Here is a 23,650-nt window from a genome sequence, read left to right as displayed (position 1 = left end):
CTGTGCCATAATCTTCAATCGCCAGCCACTCAGAGTGGTGACACACTCAGGCAATATAAGGTTTCAGCCCTTCATGCCTTAGGCTCCCCACCCAGAGATATAATATAGGGTAAGGGTGACACTATCATGTGCTACATGAGTAGAGATAGATTCTGTCTTCACTATTTACACCAAAATACTTTCCATTATAAGAGAGGAGTAAGATCAACTAAAAAGAGAAAGAAAGGAAGAGGGATAGGGACAAAGAAAAAAATAGGGTCAAGCCAGATAATTAAAATCAGCAATTTGGGCAAAAATTTTAGTGAAATCTGAATCATGTAAAAAAAAATTTTTTTTTTAATGTAGTAGCAGGCGGCAGCTAGATGGCGCAGTGAATAAAGCACCGGCCCTGGATTCAGGAGGACCTGAGTTCAAATCTGAACTGAGACACTTGACACTCACTAGCTGTGTGACCCTGAGCAAGTCATTTAACCCCCATTGCCCCACAAAACAAAACAAAACAAAAGTAGTAGTATTTAAAGAGGGCTTAAGTTAAAATGTAAAACAAAATGAGAATGTTAATTTGCTTACATCTGAACTGAAAAATTTAAGCTTACTTGCAAACCAAATAAAAGATTTGTCACTCCAAAAAAAATATCCCAACCACCCAGAAAATTAGTTTAAACCGAAACTCACTCTCTCTCTGTATATATACATATATTGATAACACATATAATATATATTAAATATATATTTGTATGCAGACACATACACATACAAACACACACACATGTTGTTTAGTTGTTTTCAATCATATCTGATTCTTCATGACTCCATTTCAGGGTTTTCTTGGCAAAGACATAGGAGTGGTTTGCCATTTCCTTTCCCAACTAATTTTACAAATGAGGAAACTGAGACAAATAGGGTTAAGTGACTTGTCCAGGGTCACACAGCTACTTATTATCTGAGGCCAGATCGGTCTTCCTGATTCTAGGCCTGGCACTCTATCCACTGTGTCACCTAGCTGCTTCTGTGTGTGTGTACACGTACACACCCCTCTCTCTGTATATATGTATATGTACACACATATATACACATGCATGTATACCTATACATATATATGCGCGCACGCACGCGCACACACATATTAAAGCTATTTAAATGAATGAGAAGATGCTTCTGTTTGGATCCCTGCTTTTAAGTATACTCAGACTGCCTAAAGGGGAAGTCTTGCTTTGATGTCCAATTCTAAATAGGGAGAATCTGAAATTAGCAGGCTCCTCATCTGATAGGATTACAGGGCTTAGAAGATCAGGAGAATGCTAGACACATACCTACCATATCTGGATTTTTGACAAAGCATTTAACAAAGTCTCTTGCAGACAAGATGGAACAGTATGTGGGATGTACTTCAGAAGAATGCATAGTTGAAGTGTTAGGTGTTTAAGTGTGTAAGTGCCTTTGCCTACAGGGGTCTGCTTATTAGACCATGTCAACCTAAGGGACCTTTTAAGCAGGCTTGTCTCCTGGGTCCCATACTGTTCTAAACGTTCATCAGTGACTTGGATAAAAACATAGAAGGCATGATTATCCATACTGTGGATGACCCAAAGCTGAGTTAACTAAAACATCATATGACACAATGGGAAGCCCCCAAAATCCTGACAAAGAGAAATGACGTGGGCTGGATCCAACAAGAAGAAATTTAATAAGGATATTCATAAAGTGTTCTATTTGTATATTCAAGAAAACATACCGGGGCAGCTAGGTGGTGCAGTGGATAGAGCACTGGCCCTGGAGTCAGGAGTACCTGAGTTCAAATCCAGCCTCAGACACTTAACACTTACTAGCTGTGTGACCCTGGGCAAGTCACTTAACCCCAGTTGCCTCACTAAAAAAACAACAACAACAACAACAAAAAACCAAAACAAAACACCATACCACTTTACTCTACCACACCAGCACAAGGGTAGGGGCAATAGAGTAGGAGAGGAAGTTGCTTTGAGGATATTAGATCACAGGATCATATATTTAGAACTAGAAGGTGCCTTAAAGGTCACCTAATTTAATCCCATCATTTTACAGATGATGAAACTGGGGCCAAGAGAGGGTAAGTGACTTACCCCAATTCACCTATGTTTTATGTGAAGAGACAGGATTGGAGTATGGGTTCTCTGACTCCAAATTCAATTTTCTTTCCACTGTACTATGACCTAGAGAGGATCCAGGGGTCTGATCCAGGAAGATTCTTTTGTCCTGAGAATATCTCTTCTATATAGGCTCAAATTTGATCACCACAATTCCTAATAAGAAACTCAGTAACGTTAAGAATTCTTCTCTTTTAATATGCCTTTATCCCTGGGAATTCTACTGAGGATAGTGACATTTAATCTTCCTTTATAGGTTTGGCTCATAGAATGATTTCCTCCAAGGCAGCACAGCAAGCCTGCAATGCTGACAGTGGCCAGCAGGTGGCAGCAGCTGTGGTTGGGCTCATTGCATTGTCCTAATAGGGAAGCTTCCCAGAGGTGTGAGGACAAGTAGGATGAAACAGAACATTCTTTCTTACTTAGCACCCTAGTCCTTAGAGCTGGATGTGCGTTTAGGGATAATTTAGTCCAACCCCCTCTGTTTATAGATAAAGAAACCTGAAGGTGTGGGAGATGAGTTACCCACAGTCACATGGTAGAAAGGAGGAGAGCCAAATCTTCTCACCTCCAGATCCAAATGACCTTTTCACTATCCCATGGTCTCATTATGCTCCCCCCACCCCCTGCAGTAAACGTTCCCTCCCCCTTTGTTAAAGTAGCAAGGATGATCTAATCTCTCCCTGGTCTAGTGATTGGTCACCTAGAGTCAAACGTAGAGCTGCAGCAAGATGGCAGAGGAAAGACATTAAATGCACAGAGCTCCCAACTCAATTACCCCCCAAACAGCAATAAAACAAGCCCTGGAGCGGCAAAAGCAGAGGTGCAAAAACCAAAAAATGCTTTCTTATGACTTTTGGCTGCTATGAAGTTGTTTGGTAATCCAATTCTAGTTCCCTCCTGTTTTTAAAGAGAAATCTAGCTAACACTGCTTTGGGTGTCAACATTCTCTGATCCAAGCCCCAGCTTCCCAAATGCGTGAAACTAAAGAGCTACTTCAGTCTCTGGGAATGAGACGCCCTAACTCCCCACTTGCTACTTATCAGATATGAGGCATTAATTTGCCTGCTCAGAGCTCACAGAAATTGGGTTACTGTACCCTCCTTGTTCTTTATAAAACTGTTTTGCATAAATCTGCCTTCTGCTCCACAAGACTTTTAAGCTAGAAGAATCAAAACTTAGATACATGGATGAATCTGTCTGTACATTCTTGAATTTACTTTTTTTTAAATCAAGAAATGTTCTCCCTTTTAAAAGCATAAGACCATCTTTCTATCCAATATTCAAAACTGACATGAAATTTGTGTGTGTACATCTGACCATTTAAATGACACTGTTGGCTTCAGTCTGGCATATGTCACAGACCTGCTGACACAAACTGCTTTTATAAATAGGTCATGATCATCTCTGCACTACCTCTAGCTTACCATTATTCTCAATACAAGGTTAGCTCAAGAAGGTCTATTTAGGAGATAAGAGGTTTAATGGTCAGAAAGAAACAAGGAGAAGACATCTCTCCCCAACTCTTCTGCAAAAGTAAAAGGTGCATCTCTTCAAAGGGTGTGTACACTGCACGTATAAATATATTGGATATATCGATCAATTTCACTGACTTCACTTCTCTTTTTCCTGTTTTTATTTTAAAAAAATATTCATTATTAAATGTGATGTCTCTCTGGAATGGGCAAACGGGAGGAATGCTAGAAGAAATTCAGGCAACAAAAATAAACAATATCAATAAAATTATTTTTAGAGCATAGATTTTAGAGTGACCTTACAGGCCATGCAGTCCAGTCCCCTCAATTTATAGATAATGAAACTGAATACCAAATGGTTTGCCTAAGATCACTTGTACTCTAAAGGGCAGTCAGGATTTGAATCCAGGTCTTCTGACTCCAGATTTAGCGTTCTTTTCCTTGTAGCCTGTGGATGAACCACTCAAGAAGCATATATGTCTAGTGATGAGACCCTAACCATATACCATCAATTAAGCACCTGGCTTCATTACTAACAAGTGAAGAGGTAAACCCAGTCTTAACAGTAGCTCCTTTAGCAGGTGTGTAGATTTCTTCTAGGATGACAAATTCTTTGAGAATTGAAAAGCCAAAAACAATGAGGCTAAATCAGGGTAGGAGAATACTAAGTAGTGACAAAACACATATTCAAGTTTCTCTTGAACAGGTTGAAATAGACTGATTTTTGTTTAAAAATCTTCACATTTACAATTACAACTGTCAAAAATTATATAATATATAATATTGACTCAAGTTCACTAAACATTAGTCATGCAAAATTAACTCTCTTTTAGGGTAAAAAGATTATCAAGGTAATGACAGAAATAGTATTTCTCTATGTGAGCAAAACATGATAGTTTCCATAGTATCCTTATAAGAGGCTGGAATTCAGGTTAGAGGATAGATAAAAGTCAAAATAAGTCTACAAGACTGGTTATGTGTCCACAATGAAGATCATCTCTTAGAATTTAATAAATGTTCCTGCTAACCTCCTTAGTATTTTCAACAGTGATATGGTTAGAAACAGATCATCTGCAAATTTCACAAGTGTGCTTTTTATAAGGCTTTTTTCGGGGAGGTAATTACAATAGAAGACAAAAAAAATTGTCTTGATGGGTTGGAATGCTAGGCCGAAACCAACAATATTACATTTATCCTTGTTAATTCCAAAACCTAAGTAAAAAAAACAACTGCACAAGTACTGGATTAAACCTATCTGTCTTGGCAGCAGTTCACCTGAAAAAGATCTGGGACTTTTAATTAACCACAAGCTCAATGAGAGCCAACAGTATGACTCGGCTACCAAAAATTCTAAATGTTTTAAGCTGTCTTGATTAAAATATTAAAATATGATGTCTAGATCAAGAGAAATTATTAAAATATTAAACTAAAATGTCCAGATAAAAAGTCAGTAATTCCAAGGCATTCATGTTGGTCAGAAGGCTCCTGGAAATAATAAATTTTGTTCTAGGTATTACATGTTGAGATGTAACAACATAAAGTAAAATGGAATGAGAGATGTGTAGAGACCATCTTATACAAGAAATGATTGGTTAATGACTAGTATAAAGGTTATCATGCAAAAGAGTTACTAATTATCCCATGCCGCTTCAGTGTAAAGAGAAGGGTTAAGGTAGAAACTACAAAGAGGCAGATTTCAGATGAACATGAGAAAGAACTTGCAAATAGTTCTAAGTATTTAATTTGTATTTTTGGGATTTGTTTGATTTGTCTATATCTGAAAGGAGTACATTGAGACAGCTGTTTTTTATAGCTTTTCTGTCTATTTCTTTTTAAAACTTTGACTTTATGCAATTTGGTGAATCTTACTGTGAATTAATTTTAACATATTATTTTTCCTCCTGTACTTTCTTGCCACCTGGCTATGATTAACAGCACTGAGAAATGAGAAGAGCTTTAATGTGTGAAAGAGAAAAAAGGGAAGAAGACATTTAAAACATGGAGTCCTGGGAAGAACCAGGACTTATGGATTCCCCAAAAGAAGGCTTTAGTAATAACAATGGGTATCTGGATGATGAGGGACATAAGGATATTAAGATCTGGGAGAAGGGCATAGAGAAGGAGGAAGAAAGTTGCAAAGACAAGTATCAAACTTTTCCTTAGGACTGTTCCCTTCCTTCCACCCAGAGACCAACTGACAAATACTTCTTCTCGTTGGAAAAAAGGACACAGGATAAAAAGAGTATTGCTATAATCCAATTATCCTATCCTACAAAGTCCAAGTAGCAAGGTAAGGTGTTAGTTGGCTTCTCTAGTCTGTGAGAAGGAGTTTCTCTATGAACGATAGATTCCAGATCTATGCTTGACGGCCCTGTTCATTTCCCAATATTCACTTCTCTGTGTTTTCACTGAGCTGATGCTGGGACTGAAGCAAACAGAAACTAGCAGAAGTTTCACAGGGAGTGATGGAGGAGGTACAGGTGTTACTTTGGGTTGAACAGCAAAATCAAGTAAGTACACATTGACTAAACAAAGGCAAGTGTATCTGTACTAAGACATGTGGAAAATCCAGTTTTTATAGATAAAAGCTAAAACTGAGTCCGGTATGTATTTAGAATATATCAAATCCCAAATCAGTGTTATCTGAATTAACAAGGGCTTATTGTTCCAAATCATTAGACTGAACAAGTCCAAAATAAAGGAATTGTCGAGATGCGCTTCAATAATCAGTTAAAGAAAGAATCTTCTGAAGAAGGCTTTTAAATGAGGTTACACAACACTGCCTAGAATGGTTCTGATTTTTATCTTAACCCTTCCAATTTGTGGATACAGCTCCTGGTGGATGTGGGTTTTACAGAGACCTGTCATCTATGCAAGCAAGCACTTGCTTGGCAGGCCTTCCAACACAACCACTTCTGAAGTGGTTGCTTTCCTGGGCATATGTCAAGCTGATTGGCCTAACTAGAAGTACATTCCTCTCACATGTAAAGTGGTATTTGGTCAGGTGTTCCTCCATTCGACACAGAGCTGTTTGAGCTAAAGATATTAACTAATGCTCAATCTCTCCCCATTCATCCTTCCTAACAGAAGTGCACTTCCTTCTGGATTCCCTATGTGTATGTCAGTGCTGCCGTCCTTCTCCTAGTAACTCAGGCTCAAATGCTCAGTTCTCTTTGAAGGTACCTTCTTTTTCACAGTCTCATTCTCCAAATCAAACAATTTTCTAAATTTTTGGAGGATGGGACCTCTGAAATGTATTTGGCAATCCTACTTTCTTTTCTCTTTACATTACCACGATACTAGCATAGGTGCTCATTATCTTTTTTCCAGGCTCCTAATTAGGCTACTTTCCTCCAGGTTCTTGCCCCTCTAGTTCATCTTACACATTGCCATCAAATTACCCTCTTCAGCACATATCTGATGACCATCATCACAAGTCAAACTGATGTAGTATATCATGGCTACAAACCACTTTTATGCATATGTTGCATCTCTTGTGTTTGCTGTATCCTATTTAGCAGAAAGAAATAAATCAGTTGTAGTAGCTCATCAGGAAAATAAAGTGGGCCAGTGACAGCTCAAAAGCCCACAGAATTCCCAGCTAACAAGATTGTTAACCAATAGATCCAAGCTCTACATAGTCCAAACAACCTTGCAGTTAACTACAGTGGAAAGGGAAATAGATTTGGACTCATGAGACCTGGGTTCTAATCCCACCACTGTCGTTTATTAACTGTGTGTCCTTTGGCAAGACGCAACATCCCTGGCCTTTGCATTTTTCATTTATTAAATGAGTATTAAGTAGAACAGTCATGTCCAACTTTAAAATCTAGGATACTATGTTCCCTTGACTATGCCATCAAATGAGATTCACTCCTGGTTTGGGTCAGGTTGGACAGGTTAATATGATCCTTGCAAAAATCCTCACCAGAATCATATTAATCAGATACGTAATCAAAAACTAATTTTAAATAGATTGGCATTATATTCCAAATAAAATTTGAAATGTTTTGTCTTGAAGGCCTCCATTACCCAGCTCCAACTTATTTCTCCCAACCCTTTTTTGACAATACTCCCTTCTTATACAATAATGCACTATAGCTAAATTATTTGTCATCTCCCACACACAACTCTGGCTGTGTGACTCTGGACAAGTCATTTAACATATTCTTTGGATCTAGATGACTAAGACACTGAGCTGCAGAGAAGGTGCCAACATGTACTGGTAGAAGGATTTTCCTCATCAGGGAGGTCCCTACATCAAGGAAACCATAGATAGGTAGGGACTGTATTCTATTCATATTTGTATATCTCACAGTATGATTTCTGGCACTTGGCTGATGCTCTGCACCCATCAGGCAAATGAATGGGAGAAAGGTATGCATATCCCATAATCTAGATAGGGCAGGAGAAGAAGAGAGAAGGGCAGTGAAGGGGAGGGGAGCAAAGGGGAGAAATATGAAAATCAGAACCTAAAAAGTTCATTTATACTCGCAAAAACCTTAGAAATGGGGCAGCTAGGTGGCGCAGTGGATAGAGCACTGGCCTTGGAGTCAGGAATACCTGAGTTCAAATCCAGCCTCAGACACTTAACACTTACTAGCTGTGTGACCCTGGGCAAGTCACTTAACCCCAATTGCCTCACTAAAAAACAAACAAAAAAAACAACAACAAAAACAAAAACCTTAGAAATATTAAACATATGGTTCCATAAGCACAGGGAGCTATTAAAACTATTTCAATTTCACTGTTTCTAAATTACAGACAGGACCTGATGTTTCACTTTTGTGGCTTCTATCTAACAGTTTCCCAATTCTATTATGTAGTCTTATTTCTATAAATCATATCTAATAAAATTTCTGACTATATCCCAAAACATAAAACACAAAAATCATTACCATGCTAATTTCTATTCTCATAATTATCCAATATTTCTTCCCATTAAAATTATTAGCTTAATCCATTAAATTCATTTCTCTTTTGAACTATGGTTCACATTTTTAAAACTTAGATTTGCCATGTTCTCTCTGTTCACTAAATTCCTTACTATTTATACATTTATTTGGGGGGAAGGGGTGTAAGATAAAGAAAGTTCATTTTTACCATTTCTTGTGCAACATCATCAGGAGTTTCCTTCTCCAAATCAAAAGTAAACTCAATTGCTCCATTATCTTTGGGTTTTCCTTTCAGTTTCTTAGGATCTTCAACCCAGAGCCTTAAGGCAATAGAAGATTTCCTACCATGGTCTTCTTCTGCAAGTTCCACTCTTACCCCAGTGTCTTCCGCAAAGAAGGCATGACCCAACAAATCTTTAATTTCGTATCTGGAGAAGGACAAAAGCACATCAATAGAGACAATTTGAGATAACCGATGATCTTCCCAACAATTAGTGAAATATTCTCTTTATTGTAATGTTTTGGAGCTGGCCATAGTGCTAAAGAACTTATCCTAAAGAATTTTCTTATCAATATATGCTACCAGTTTCCTCCCTGGACATACTTTCCCCTCTCCCCTCCGCCCATCTTATTTCAAAGGAGAGGCTACTTGTTAATATTGAGTACCCATGTATCATAAATAATTTCTATCCCTTGTGTATTTTATGCCTTATTAAATTACACAAATATGCTTCTTAACCAGACTGACATGCTTTTAATAACAGTATATGCCAGTTAGTCCACCCATGACAATTTTATTAGTCTGTTTTGTCAAACTAGTCTATACATAACCAAAACATCCCTCCCTTTAAGTCATACCCAATTCTTTTTTCTTTCAAAATTCTCTAATTCTGTCTATTTCAATTTGAAGAGTAATACAAATAGTCAATTATGTTTCACTGAAAACTAACCTTTCTTCTTTGTTTTTGCAGATGCATTCTCCAATAATCTCCTTAATTTCAGGATCATGCACTTTTTCAAAGCTTGCTGGTTTGATACCCTGTAAAGGAAGGAAAAACACACCACAGTTTCATTTTGAGAAAACATTAATTTACAGATATAGTAAAACTATCAATGAGTTACACTGCAGAACTGGACAAAATACTAAAAATTTTATTTGATCAAAATCTCAAGGGAAATAATAAAAAATGAGTAATTAAGGGGAGTATTGCATCACTAGCTCAAACTATTTTTATATAGCAAGAATAAACAAAATTACTTGCAACTCATTTAGAAACAAAGACGACCATAGTGTATGACCTAAGTAAGACCCAGAAGCAAGTGAACACAGTACTTCAGTAAACCTTATTCAGTATGAAGTACTAGGAAAACAGTAAAGTATTTTGGAAGAAATTAGGTTTAGACCATCATATTACACCATATACCACAAAATGAGCTCCAAAATAACTGTAAATTAACTCCACATAACTGAAATACAAATGGTTATATATTAGGAAAATTAAATAGTCAAAGGATACAAAAAGATTACCAAAATAAAAAAGTATAGTTAACTAGCAATCATCATGTGGGAAAAGTGATCCAAATCACTAATAAGAGAAATGTACACATATATTTATAGTAACATTCTTTCTGGCAGCAAAGAACTAGGAGAAAAAGTCACTGCCCATCAACTGAACAAATTCTACTATTGCTGTCCCATTAGAAATAATTAATATAGGCGATTGAAAAATTCTTCAGAAAATTTGTATTAATTGTTTCATACTGAAGTTAGCAAACCAGGTTATAGATATACTTGATGGCTAAAATAATGCAAACAATATTGACAAGTAGAAAGAAATAATGAAGCAAAGATATACTTCCCCTTTTGCAGAGAGGTTGAGGACTATGAGTGCTCAACGTTGTATTGCATCACTGCCAGGTGCTATGTTAACTAGTTTTACTTAGCTGTTTTCCTTTGTTTTCCTACTTCAAAGTAGGGTGGGTAGAACTGAAAATGAGTGGAGTGTAAAAAACAAATGGCATCAATATAACTTTAAAGATAATTTAATTTAAAGATGGAATTGGCCCCTCTAGTCCATTATCATCTCTCATTTCCCCAACATAAAAACTTACTTAAAATTTTAGTTCCTTGAGGAAAGGGACCCTGTTTGCATTTCTTTGTACTTTCCCTCACTACTTACTCAGCACAATGCCAGAGTAAGCATTTAATGGAGGCTTGTGATTTGTTATTTTTAAAAAACATGATGCGGGGCAGCTAGGTGGTGCAGTGGATGGAGCACTGGCCCTAGACTCAGGAGTACCTGAGTTCAAATCCGGCCTCAAACACTTAACACTTACTAGCTGTGTGACCCTGGGCAAGTCACTTAACCCCAATCGTCTCACCTTAAAAACAAAACAAAACACAAAAAACCCAAAAACATGATGTGGGGGCAGCTAGGTGGCACAGTGGATAAAGCACTGGCCCTAAATTCAGGAGAACCTGAGTTCAAATTCAGCCTCAGACACTTGACACTTACTAGTTGTGTGACCCTGGGCAAGTCACTTAACCCTCATGGCCCCGCAAAAAAAATAAAATGAATTAAAAACAAAACAACAAAAAAACATGATGCAAGTTTGATTTCTTGTTGATGGAGCTTTAAAATAAATTTGTGGGAGTCTGCTATTAATTCTGCAAATCTCCCCCTTTGCTTCTATTACATGGGAACTTAATTTTCTTGAATGTTGTGGTATGTAAGCCAAATTTGACTAGAGCCATTTTTGAAAGATGTCCTATGTTTTGAAATGTTCAAGCTTTGAAATGAAAGCTGATTCAATCTGATGTGTATCTTGCATGCCAGCTGCAAGCTACCTGCTTTCACATGTTTTATCATCATCATACTAGCAACAAGAAGAAACAATGTCATCGTTTACCCTTTTGAATTTGAGACCACATATTATACATGAAATGTAGGATTTCATGTTTTGATTTGTGTTAATAAAAACTTAGTTAACTCTGATCACCAAATAAAGCTTGTTTATATACAACAGTATACAGTCAATAAAATAACTTGGATTTCTGGGACTGTCACCTGGTAGGAAGGAGACATAAGTAATGTGACCAAGTTTTTTTTTTTTTCCTTTTGAAAAAACACAACCTCAAAGAAACCTTTAAAAAAAAATGTTAGGGGGCAGCTAGGTGGTGCAGTGGTTAAAGCACTGGCCGTGGATTCAGGAGGACCTAAATTCAAATCTGGCCTCAGACACTTGATACTTACTAGCTTGTGTGACCCTCAGCAAGTCACTTAACCCTCATTGCCCCACAAAAAAAAAAAAAAAGTTAGACCCTTCTACTCCCTTTTGTGCCATCATTACTGCAGAAGCAGAATTCATAGAAAGGAGGCAGAAGAGACTCTGAAATCTTTATGCTGAATGAAGTCAATCTTCAAAAGCAAATCTAGCTAAAAAAAGAATTCTATGAATGTTTCTCTATGCTAGGTGGATTTAATGACAGACACTTGCCAGCTATAACTATTTCTGATTGTGCTCTAGAGAGTATTTGTATACATAATAAGATGAACACAAACCCACCTGTGCAATCTGGTGCTTAGAGGCAGCAAACTTATGGTGTTTATTAACTTACTGGGAAACGTCTGAAATGTTCTTGGAATGGAAGCAGCACAGTACAAGAGTACAAGGGGCAAAGCATTGACTCAGGAGTCAGGGGATCTGTACGAAAAACCATTTTTGATGCTGACTACCTGAGGGACCTCAAGCAAGTCACTTACTCCCTCAGCTAGATTTCAGGGTTTTGGGTTTTTTCCTTTTCGTTTTTTTCCTCAGTTTTTCTTATTTCTAGTCAAAAAGCATTTGTTAACTGATAACTGTGTGCAGGGTACTGCCAATAAAAGGAAAGGCAAAAATACCAACTTTGTCCATTAGGGATCTCTCAATCCCTGATCCTGTGATGCTGGAGCATCCTTTAACAACCTTGGATATGCACTTCACTGAATGCATTTGCACTCTATTTTGTGGTGCCTAATGTGAAGTCCAAACAGTTTGCCAACCATGCCGATTGTTGGTTGTGGGACTACTAAACTGGCCCACATTTTCATCCATTTCTTCTCTCTTTCTGGCCTAAAAGGCATTCATGCTTATTGCTTCTTTGCAATGCTGACATTTTTCAAAATGTCCAATTCTATCCAATACTCATGAACTGACTACCATACAGAAAGTACTGGAGATACAAAGAGAAGAACTACAGAGTCACTCTACTCAAAGAGCTTGTGGTGGCTGGGGGTGGGTAGGAAAGTAGAATAACACAGGCATAGTGAAGAAATAGGTAACAGATAATTATAGGAGGAAACAAACAAGGTGATTCCAGCTTCAGGGAGAAGATAGAACATGAATGGAATCATGAAGCATGAAAAATATTCTGACCATCGGAGATGAGGAAGATGGAATGCACTGCATGCATGGAAAACCTATGGGAATGCATGGAAGTGGGAGGCAAAGGAATGTCTAGTTTGGGAAAATGTAATATTCAAATTTGAGCAATCTGAGAGTGTATGATAAGTCGCAATGAGAAAGGCAGATTGGAGAGATGGGAGGGCCTTATATGCATTTTATCTTAGAGGCAAGAGGTAACAACGGGTGTTTCTGAGCAAGGGAGTCCATTGTTCAGACCTGTCCCTTAGGAAGATTAATTAGACTGTAGGAAGGATGGGAGTAGAAGCAGGGAGAAATAGACAAGAGGTAATGAAAACTTAACTAGAGTGGTAGCCATACAGGTAGAAAGAGACAGAAGTGAGAGATGCTATAGAAATAGAATCAATAAGATCTGGTGTGTGTGTGTGTGTGTGTGTGTGTGTGTTAGTGGCAGGTGAAGAAAATTGAACAGTGCAGTTTGAGGCCCAGGGTTGGTAATGCCCTAGAGATAGAAAGAAGAAAATTTGAAGGAGAGATGGATTTAGAGTGAAAGATAATAAATTTTATTTTGAACTTGTTGCATTTGAGATGCCAATAGGTCAGTCACTGGGAGTTGATCATAAACTTAGTCAGAAAGGAACTTAGAGGTCATGTAGCCCCTTTCACTCATGTTACAGATGAAGGTCTGGGAAAGAACGTGGGACTAGAATTCAGGACAAAGAGCAGGGTCAAACAGATTTAGGAGTCATTTGCATAGAGATGATAAACTCTTCCAAGATGATTAGACCATTAAGGGGGAAGAGAGTAGAGATTAAAGAGAAAACTCAGAATAGATCTATGGAGGATTACTATGCTAAGGGAGAAAGAGATGGCCAGCAAATATTCCTGAAAACAGACAGTGAGACAGGTAAGAAGAGATACAGAAGGGAGTAGTGTCCCAAAAGACATATCCAGGAGAAGTGGGTGATAAAACATATAAAACCGGAAAGGGATCAAGCAAGATGAGGATGGGGATGAGAACACAGAACCCCTTGAGAAGAATATTCTCTCTTTTCCTGGTCTCAAATATTTTTGCCTAATCCTTAAAGTCAGGTTTTGGTGAAAATGTGTTTATGCTCTGGAGGAAGGGTGTACATAACATAACAAAGGGTAAAAGTTGCTAACATAGTTGGATAAGCATTTATTTCTAAAGTGTACCTAAAGTAACTAAAAAGATGTTTTAAGGTTCCTTCCTCACTGTTAGATTAGGAGGAACTGGAAGAGACTTTAGAGAGATAACTGAATCCAAGCCTTTTATCTTAAAGATGAAGAAACTGGGGGCAGCTAGGTGGGGCAGTGGATAAAGCACCAGACCTGGAGTCAGACACCTAACACTTACTAGCTGTGTGACCCTGGGCAAGTCACTTACCCCTCACTGTGCCACAAAGAAAAGAAAAGAAAAGAAAGGAAAAGAAAGGAAAAGAAAGGAAAAGAAAAGAAAAGAAAAGAAAAGAAAAGAAAAGAAAAGAAAAGAAAAGAAAAGAAAAGAAAAGAAAAGAAAAGAAAAGAAAAGAAAAGAAAAGAAAAGAAAAGAAAAGAAAAGAAAAGAAAAGAAAAGAAAAGAAAAGAAAAAAGAAAAGAAAAGGAAAGGAAAGGAAAGGAAAGGAAAGGAAAGGAAAGGAAAGGAAAGGAAAGGAAAGGAAAGGAAAGGAAAGGAAAGGAAAGGAAAGGAAAGGAAAGGAAAGGAAAGGAAAGGAAAGGAAAGGAAAGGAAAGGAAAGGAAAGGAAAGGAAAGGAAAGGAAAGGAAAGGAAAGGAAAGGAAAGGAAAGGAAAGGAAAGGAAAGGAAAGGAAAGGAAAGGAAAGGAAAGGAAAGGAAAGGAAAGGAAAGGAAAGGAAAGGAAAGAAAAGAAAAGAAAAGAAAAGAAAAGAAAAGAAAAGAAAAGAAAAGAAAAGATGAAGATATTAAAGCCAGAATTGAGTCATACTATGTAACAGTGACTGGCTTATAGGTAAGGATGCTCTATAAATAGATGGTCTTCCTCATTTCAGCCATCTTTGAACAGTATTAGATGACAACTTTATGGGAACAATGAAATACCTTGTCTACTCATTCCTAAATTTTAGATACTAGACATTTTTGCCCCAAAGTCAAATACTTTTCAGGGACATTTCTAGCCAATTCAATGTTAACATAGTGTTCCTACCTTTTAAAGTCCTTTAGAGGGGGATGGGAAGTATTCTTTCTGGAGGGAATCTCCAGGAAGGAATCTCACTGAATGCAAATTTCAGAGGATACTTAACCACAATGACTTCATCTAGTGTCAACACTGAAGGCAGTCTCTCAGGGGCAAAAGGGATGAAGAGGGGAAACAATAGCTCTTTCTCATCATCATCATTGATAAAGAAGAAATAGTTTTGCATTCCCTTTTTCCCCCTCCTAAAACCATATAGGAAAAAAAAAATCACCATGAAAGAGAAACAAGATAGTAAGTGACGGAGAGCTCTAAGGCAAAGCTTAGCATGTGCCTACATCTGAGTTTGGCTTGTCTCCCCTTAACTATTACAAGACTGCATCTAATTTAGCCCTCCTACTTTCTGGGCCTCTGTTCCCAGCTTTGTAAAATGAGGGGGCTGGGTATGGTGGCATATATATGTAATCCCTGCCACTGGAGAGTTTGAACCTATTGGATCTTTTGAGCTTAGGAGTTCTGAGATGTAAGCTCTGCTAAGGATCTAAGTCTACCATTAATATGATGAGTCCCCAAGAGCCTAGAGTTGAGTTGGTACAGATCAGGAAAAAAAAAATCTCTCCTATTGCTCCTTAGTGGAAATTTAGCCCAAGCACTTCCATCCTGGGTGAGATAGAGGAGAAACTAGTCATATGCATGTGCATACATACAAACATTTGTAAGAATTGATTGAGATTTGGGGACCCCATCTTGGCTAAAATTAGAAAGCCTCAGGCACGCCCCACACAGCTCCCTCTGCCCTGGCCACACCCTGGCTTTGGGTGCCACCTCTAGGGGTGCCAACGAATTACCTTGGGGTGTGTGGGTGGTTGGCCCGGGTTTCCTGTGAGAGAAGGGTTTTTTATTCTGGGGGAGGAGAAGGAGAAGAAGAGGGGGGGGGGAGTTCACAGTGGCAGGTGAAAGTTAAATGTGGATGTGCAGGGGGATAGAGAGAGTTAAATTCGAAGCAGCAGCTGAGTCTGTTGGGCGAGTTTACAAGTCCCATTTCCTGCTTTTCTTTGTCCTTATTTCTAAATTTGTTCTCATCAATAAACCCTGGTTTTTTTTGAAAGGAGACTTTTTAATCTCGTTTCTTATCAGTCTGGGAGAAACAGTTAGGGAGGGGGCAGTGTGGAAGAGAGGAGGCTCAGGATCTAGGTCCCCCATTGTTTTCTGAGTCCCAATATTGCAGTGCCTCCTAATTAACTCTTCCCATATTGAATTTGGCCCTTACAGATTGGTGGCCCGTATGCGGCTTAACGAACCTGGGGGATCTTTTAAAAACCCCCCCTTACAATGTGAAGCTAAGTAACACAATGGATTGAATACTGGAACTAGAGTCAAGAAGCCTCAAGTTCAAATCCAGTCTCAGACATTTCCTAGCTGTGGGACTTTTTAAGAGAATCATTTAACCTGTCTGCTTTAGTTGTGCCAACTATAAAATGGAGAATGATAATAACACCTACTTCCCAGAGCTGTTGTGAGGATCAAATAAGATAATATTTGTAAAGTGTTTAGCATAGTACCTGATACACAATAGGTGTTCTATAAATGCTAGCTATGATTAATTATTGTAGATAAAGGGATAGATAAATTAAAAAATTTTTTAAAGTAATAAAATAACATGTGGGGTTGAAATGGACCGCTAAAAAAGCCCTTTTCACTAACATTCTAAAAGTAAAATTCTGTAAAACTGACTTAAGTCCAAAGATGGCAGGATTTTTGCCAGATAACAATAGTTCAGAAGTTGGTCTGTTTTAGCGGTGGTCTCTCATCTAATATGCTACTATTTCAAGATATGAGTCCTATGGCCCCAGGAATAAGGTGGGAAATGTGACAAGGGCTCTAGGATAGAAATATTTTATTTTTAAGAAATACTACCAGAAAAATATGAGACATTAAGGATTTAAAGGATATTGGAATAAAAACCCTATTACATTAAACACTGCCCTTTTCTTGACTTCTTGTATAAGCTCAATAAACAGCATTTGCAACAGTTCTCACAAGTGGCATATGATAATCCAATATTCATCATGCCTCTGGAATCAGCTGTTCTGTTGATCTTAGGGTTAAAAATAGTAGCTGCTGGCTTCTAATTATGCACTTTCTCCTGTTGCCCTGAGTTTATCACCTGAATAGAAGAAATAAACTTTAAATAGGTTTCACCAGAGCAGAGCCTTCTTTCAAATTGCCTTACACAAAGGTGTATGCACCTCTCCAAACAGGTTTCTTTCCATAAGGCCATCTATTCTACAGTGGTACTCAATATACATGGTTCACACCCCACAAATCTCTCTCACCAAACTTCCCAAAGACATTAGAAAGTAGAACTGTTTCAATCTTCCTATGTTACATCTTTCCCCTGAAGAATACCAAACATCAAATTTCTCCATTCTTTCCAATTATAAACAAAATAAGATTGGGGGAGGGGCAGGGCAGGGCAGGGGGAAGAAAGGAGAGAATTGACGCTTTTCCAAAAAATCAAGTTTATCCCTTAAGAATTCCAAACCCAATCATAAAAAGGTAACTTGTCTCTTTTTTTTTTAAACCCTTTCTGATTATAACCAAGTACCAACTGCAGAATCAGTGATGTAGCTGATGTACATCACTTTATCACAACACAATCTCACGATTCTAAACATTCTTTTTTCCCCTCACATTAGAGATTCAGAAGTAGAAAATTATTGAATTAACCTGCATTTGACCTGTGTAAAACAGTGTTGAAAAGACAGCCAATTAGCATTAAGCAACTACTATGTGCCAGACACTCTGCTAAGTTGGGGGGGGGTTTTGAGAAAGGTAAATATACACACACACACACACACCAAGACTTTTCTTTCTTTCTTTCTTTTTCTTTTTTTTGCAGGGCAATGGGGGTTAAGTAACTTGCCCAGGGTCACACAGCTAGTAAGTGTCAAGTGTCTGAGACCATATTTGAACTCAGGTCCTCCTGAATCCAGGGCCAGTGCTTTATCCACTGCGCCACCTAGCTGCCCCCAAAACCCCAAGACTTTTAAAAAATGTAAAAATGCAGGTTGTGCTTTCAAGGAGCTCACTGTTTAATAAGGGAAACAATATGTGAATAATTACGTACACACAAGATACAGGCAGGAAAAAATGGTGATAGTCTCAAAAAGAAGGCACTGAGTTAAAGAAGGACTGGAGAAGGGAGAACCTTCAGTTGAGACTTGAAAGCAGACAGGGAAGCTGAAGAGTAAAGAGAATTCCAGGTATGGAGGTCTAATCTGTGAAAAAGCTTGGAGTCCAGAATTAGTGTCAAGCGTGACACCAAAAACCCATTGACTGCCCTTTGATTTACTGGCCAGCCTCAGTTCATCCTAAACTTTAGCACTTTCTTATAGAACCAGACCACACTTTTTCATTCATCTTCTGTTAACTGCCATTGCTTCCATTTTCTGTACAAATCTTTTAGAAATTTCCAACAATCTCTTTAGACAATTCTATTATTGAGTCCACTGCTAACAGGAGTCAACAAGGATGGCACCTCTGGCATGCAGAACAACTCCACACCCAAAACAGATACTCAAAAATGTTTCTTGAATTGAATGAGTGAAAGAAATAGAGAAGGGAAGAGAGAGAACAATTTAATTTAACACACTAAAGATGAAAATGAACATAGATAACAAAAACCAAAGGACCAAATCCCTATATGACATGTACTATATTATTTGCAAGGTGTTTTGAAAATAGTTTTTGCAAATTACCATATGTGGCTATGTATTTGTTATTATTAACGTCCCATTCAGCAATCAGTATCACATAGGGTTTTTTTTACATACATCTGAAGATAAACTATAAACTCTTAGCACTATTCATCTCAATGATTGTGCATTAAACAGAATTCTCTTAAAAATTCCTTAGGTATACCCAACCTGCTATTTTATAAAGATATGTGTGGATCTTTCTAACTACTACCTGTGGCCCACAGGAAATCAATTCAATGGAATTGTTTGCAAGGCACAGCACTAGGCACTAACAATACAAAGACAAAAGTCAAATAGTATTGTCCTCAAGGAACTTAGATGGAGGAAAAAATAGAAGAAAGTGTCAATTCCATTGACAAAGAATAATATATAACAAGATTTGATCAGGCTAAAGATGCACAAAATGCTCCATGGTTATTTAAGAAAGAAAAGACCTATCGATTAGAAGGATCAAAAATGACTACCCAGATGAGGTAGCACCTAAGCTCAGCTAAAATAAGCTTTGAAGGTTAAGGATTCTTATAGGCAGAGATGAGAAAGATATTAGTAATTTGGGGAGCAGCCAGGGGCACAGTTTCTATAGAACTTAGAATGTAAGAAAGAGAGTAATGTGAGATAAGACTGGAAAGGTAGGTTGGAGAGAGACTGTGGTGGGCCTTACCTAAAGAATTTGTATTTTATTGTCGGGGGCAGCTAGGTGGCGCAGTGGATAAAGCACTGGCCTTGGATTCAGGAGTACCTGAGTTCAAATCCAGCCTCAGACACTTGACACTTAACTAGCTGTGTGACCCTGGGCAAGTCACTTAACCCCCATTGCCCTGCAAAAATTAAAAACAAAAAAAAAAAAAAAAGAATTTGTATTTTATTGTAGAGGCAGTTAGGGGACACCAAATTTTGAGCAGTGGAGTAACTTGGTCTTATGTGATGGTAGGATTGTAGATTCAGAGATGGAAAGGAATGTTCAACAAGGTCATTTCACTCAATGTTTTCAGCTGAGGAACTTGAGACAAACAGAGGCTAAATGGGTTAAGGTCACCACAGCAGTAAACACAAGAACTCGAATTTGAACCCAAGTATTTAGCACTCTTTGTACTCTACCATTATTTTGTCAGCTGTATAGATGGTGGATTGGAGGGGAGAGAGACCAATGGCAGTTTAGAAGGCTGTTTGTTATACCACAGACAGTGTCTATAGACAGTGTCTCATAGACAGTGAGTAAAGAGAAAACAGATGCAAAAGAGGTTTCCAAGTATATGCACAATTCATAGATAACAGATACCCCTTTGTTCTTTGGAAGCTTCCTAAGATAAAATATTGTATGCATGGATTTAACTATTCCTGGTGATGCCTAGAAGTTCACCCTAATGAATGTAGTACACCTTCTATAAAGCCATAAATGAGATTTTCATCTTAGTCCAGAAGCTATATTTATCTTTTAAGGCCAAAGGTTTCCCCTAGTCACAGATTAAAATATTAATGTCTTGTTTTAAGATGAAGACAATGACACATAAGCAGTCTTGGTCTTTTCTTAATTTAAGAGGAAGTGAAAGAACATGACATTTATTTATTTGGGTCATCATACCCTTATACTGTTGACCTCTTTTTTTTCTTTGCAGGGCAATGGGGGTTAAGTGACTTGCCCAGGGTCACACAGCTAGTCAGTGTCAAGTGTCTAAGGCCGGATTTGAACTCAGGTACGCCCGAATCCAGGGCCGGTGCTTTACCCACTACGCCGCCTACCTGTCCCCATGTTTCTCAATAAAGAATCAGACTATAATTCACTGTTTTTGTTTTTTTTTTTTAATTCTTAAAAGTCAATCTACATATTCAGGGCAGTGAACAAAGTGAAATTAATTGGAAACATAAAGAGATGATGCAAGATTTATTACCCCTGCAAAGACTCTTACTACCACCTACCTAGACTATCGCAAATGTGCCCTAAGCAGATCTTTGTCTCTATGCCTTTCTGCCTCCAAATAGCTTTCTCAAAAACAAAACTCAAGTGATCACCACTAGCCCCACAAGAGAGAGACAGAGAGACAGAGAGAGAGAGAGAGAGAGAGAGAGAGACAGACAGACAGACAGACAGACATCCCCCTTCCAAAGCTCAAGAACTCCAACAGCTCTTCTATTGTCTTCAGAGTCAATTCTGAACTCTGTTGCTGGACATTCAAGGCTCTTGACCACCTGCCACCCACCTACATTTCCAGTCTTCTGTACCTTTGGTCCCACTGCTCCTTGTGACCAGAGGGCCTCTCCCTTCTAATCCTCCATTCTTGCTCAATTGCTGCCTAACCTTTGGAACCTACCAGCTCTGCTTTTGTTGTAGTTGTGTCATTTGTATTTTTACACTGGGAAAAATAACACCTGGACTCTTTAGGCAACCTATTTACAGCCTGTTGAGGGAGAAAATCTTAAACTGTAAAGACTTTGTCTACTAATCAAACATCAAGCAATTATTAAAAAGTTACAGAGCAGCCACAGTGCTAGGCACGTGGGGTATAAAGACAAAGGGAAAAACAATCTCTACTCTCAAGGAACTTACAGTTTAATGAGTATTATTAATCATCATGATAATTATATTATTAAAATTACATTATTGAACATAATAATGTAATTTTCCTACAGGAAATGGTCTCTGATTCCCCCAGGCAGTGAAGACCTTCCTTCTTTCAGCCTCACGAAGTATACTTTAAATACACTATTTTTCTGTACTTAACTAGATAACTAGAACATAAACAAAAACTTAGCTCCGTATCTAAGCAAACAAAGCACCTGTCCATGAAAGTAAGAACCATTTCTTATCTAAACTTTTTATCTCTCCAAGCGCCTAACACAGCTTTCTGTGTTAATAATTGTCCATTGAATTGAATTACAATCTCCTCAGCAAGGCACCAAAAATTATTAAGCATAATTAATCAGCTGAGAAGGTGAGACTTCTCACTATTAAAATAAATCAAAATGAAATCCAAGTACTATACTAATCTGTCCAAAACGCACAGTTCCTTACCTTCCACTGCCAAGAATGTTCAGTGAGTGCACTATACCTATACTACCTATACACTATACTATATAGAGTGTATACTATACATTATACTACCGTCTTTATTTCCTAACCCACTCTTTCTCTAACCCATTAACTCCCTGGTTCCAAACCCACTATCCTGCTGAAATTGTTTTCTCAAAGGCATCATTCATCATTCATTTTAACCTTCCTACAAGAATGACATCATCTACTATCACCTCCTTAAAGCTCTGCTCTCTAGGTTCTAATTCTCCTGAAGCCACTCCTCCTCTAGTCCTTTTTTTGGTTACTCTTCTAACATTAGTCCCTTGGAAATAATTCTGATTCCCAGAATTCAACTCTCACTTCCATCTAGCTAATAGAATTGCTATCCTAAAATCTCTCTGTGAATATTCTTTTGAACTCTCATCTAATCTTACAACTGCCTGTTGTCTAATCTAGCCTCCTGATCTTGACTTCGGGAACCCTGACTTGTATTTCTTTGCATCCCTCGTGAAACCCAACACAGTGCTGTGTCCCAAAGTATATGTTTCCAGTGTATACCAAGTCAGATATTTGAATCATCAAATATTAATGATGGCCTGTCACTAGTATAACTAGCATGGTTATTAGGTAGGAGGTAAGATGGTATGCATTAGAAAGAAAGAACAGTGTAGATCTCAATCAAAGGATGTCAGATTAAATCCAGATTTTGCCAAATACCAGACATATACCTTTGGAAAAGGGACGTCACCTCTGGTTTCAGTTTGCTAGTTGACAAACTGAGGGGCTTGAAACTGGAAGTCCTCTTTCTAATTCTAAATCCTAGGGTCCTAAGGAGTCTACTCGACACATCTTTCCTTTATCATTTAAAGAAGCACTGGCAAGAAATATTTTCCTCAAGTCTCTTGCTTCTCCCTTCTCCCCTTGTTTGATTCTCTACAGATATGCTGGTATTCAACTGACCCTAAAAATAAGGGTTAAGGAATAGGACTGCATAGGTAAAGGTGCATGCATGTGTGTGCTTGTATATCCAGAATCCTAAAATGAGAGATAAAGAATTTTCATCTAAAGATAAAAGAGAGGGGCATCTAGGTGGCACAGTGGATAGAGCACAGGCCATAGAGTCAGAAGGACCTAAGACTCAGACACTTAACACTTATTAGCTATGTGACCATAGGCAAGTCACATAACACCAATTGCCTCACAAAAGAGAGAGAGAGAGAGAGAGAGAGAGAGAGAGAGAGAGAGAGAGAGAGAGAGAGAGAGAAAGAGATCATTGTGGGAGTATACTTATACTACAGATTACCCGACCCCAAAAGAAGATATAGATGATGCTTTTCTAATACAGATTACAGAATTGGCAATAAGCAGTAATGATGTTGTGGGGTGTCAGCCACCTGGATGTCTACTAAAAGTCTTGATATAATCAGAGCAGCTGATACAACTCCAAAAAGGTAAAAGAGGCGTATTCAGATATATAATCTAAATTTTAGGAAAGAGAACAATAACTCCAGGGCAGAGAATATAAAAGAGATGATGGCTCAGAAAGGAAAGGAGATTATAAAAAACAAAACTTAGACAAAAAACCAAAGTGACAAGATCTAAAGAAATAAATATGACTAGGTAAGAAGCAGAACACTTAGATTTTAAAGACTAATTTGACTTTCAATTTGACTTTCAAATACAAGACCCTAGAGAACCATAAAACATTGGAGTTGGGGGACATGGCTGGAGTTGTGCAGTGGGTGACTGTCTTGTGTCTGAGGCCAGGTTTCGGCTGGGATCGCCCTGGGTCCAGGGTGGATACTT

At 38.1% G+C, this 23,650-nt stretch overlaps 1 protein-coding gene across 12 annotated transcripts in view; it reads right to left on the bottom strand.

Moving 5' to 3' along the window:
- Positions 1-23,650, bottom strand: part of WNK2 (WNK lysine deficient protein kinase 2) — a 306,726-nt gene that overhangs the window by 160,853 nt on the left and 122,223 nt on the right. For all 12 annotated transcript variants that reach the window (XM_043978028.1, XM_043978026.1, XM_043978030.1 and 9 more), the window contains exons 6-7: positions 9,447-9,535; positions 8,705-8,924 (exon numbers count right to left, since the gene is read on the bottom strand). In XM_043978028.1, coding sequence (XP_043833963.1) covers positions 8,705-8,924; positions 9,447-9,535 — 309 coding nt within the window. The remainder of the gene's footprint in view (positions 1-8,704; positions 8,925-9,446; positions 9,536-23,650) is intronic.

The sequence above is a fragment of the Dromiciops gliroides genome, chromosome 1 (assembly GCF_019393635.1).
Source record: "Dromiciops gliroides isolate mDroGli1 chromosome 1, mDroGli1.pri, whole genome shotgun sequence".
NCBI lineage: Eukaryota > Metazoa > Chordata > Mammalia > Microbiotheria > Microbiotheriidae > Dromiciops > Dromiciops gliroides.
The sequence above is the reverse complement of the archived record's forward strand: the minus strand, read 5'-3'. Positions and strand labels throughout refer to the sequence as shown.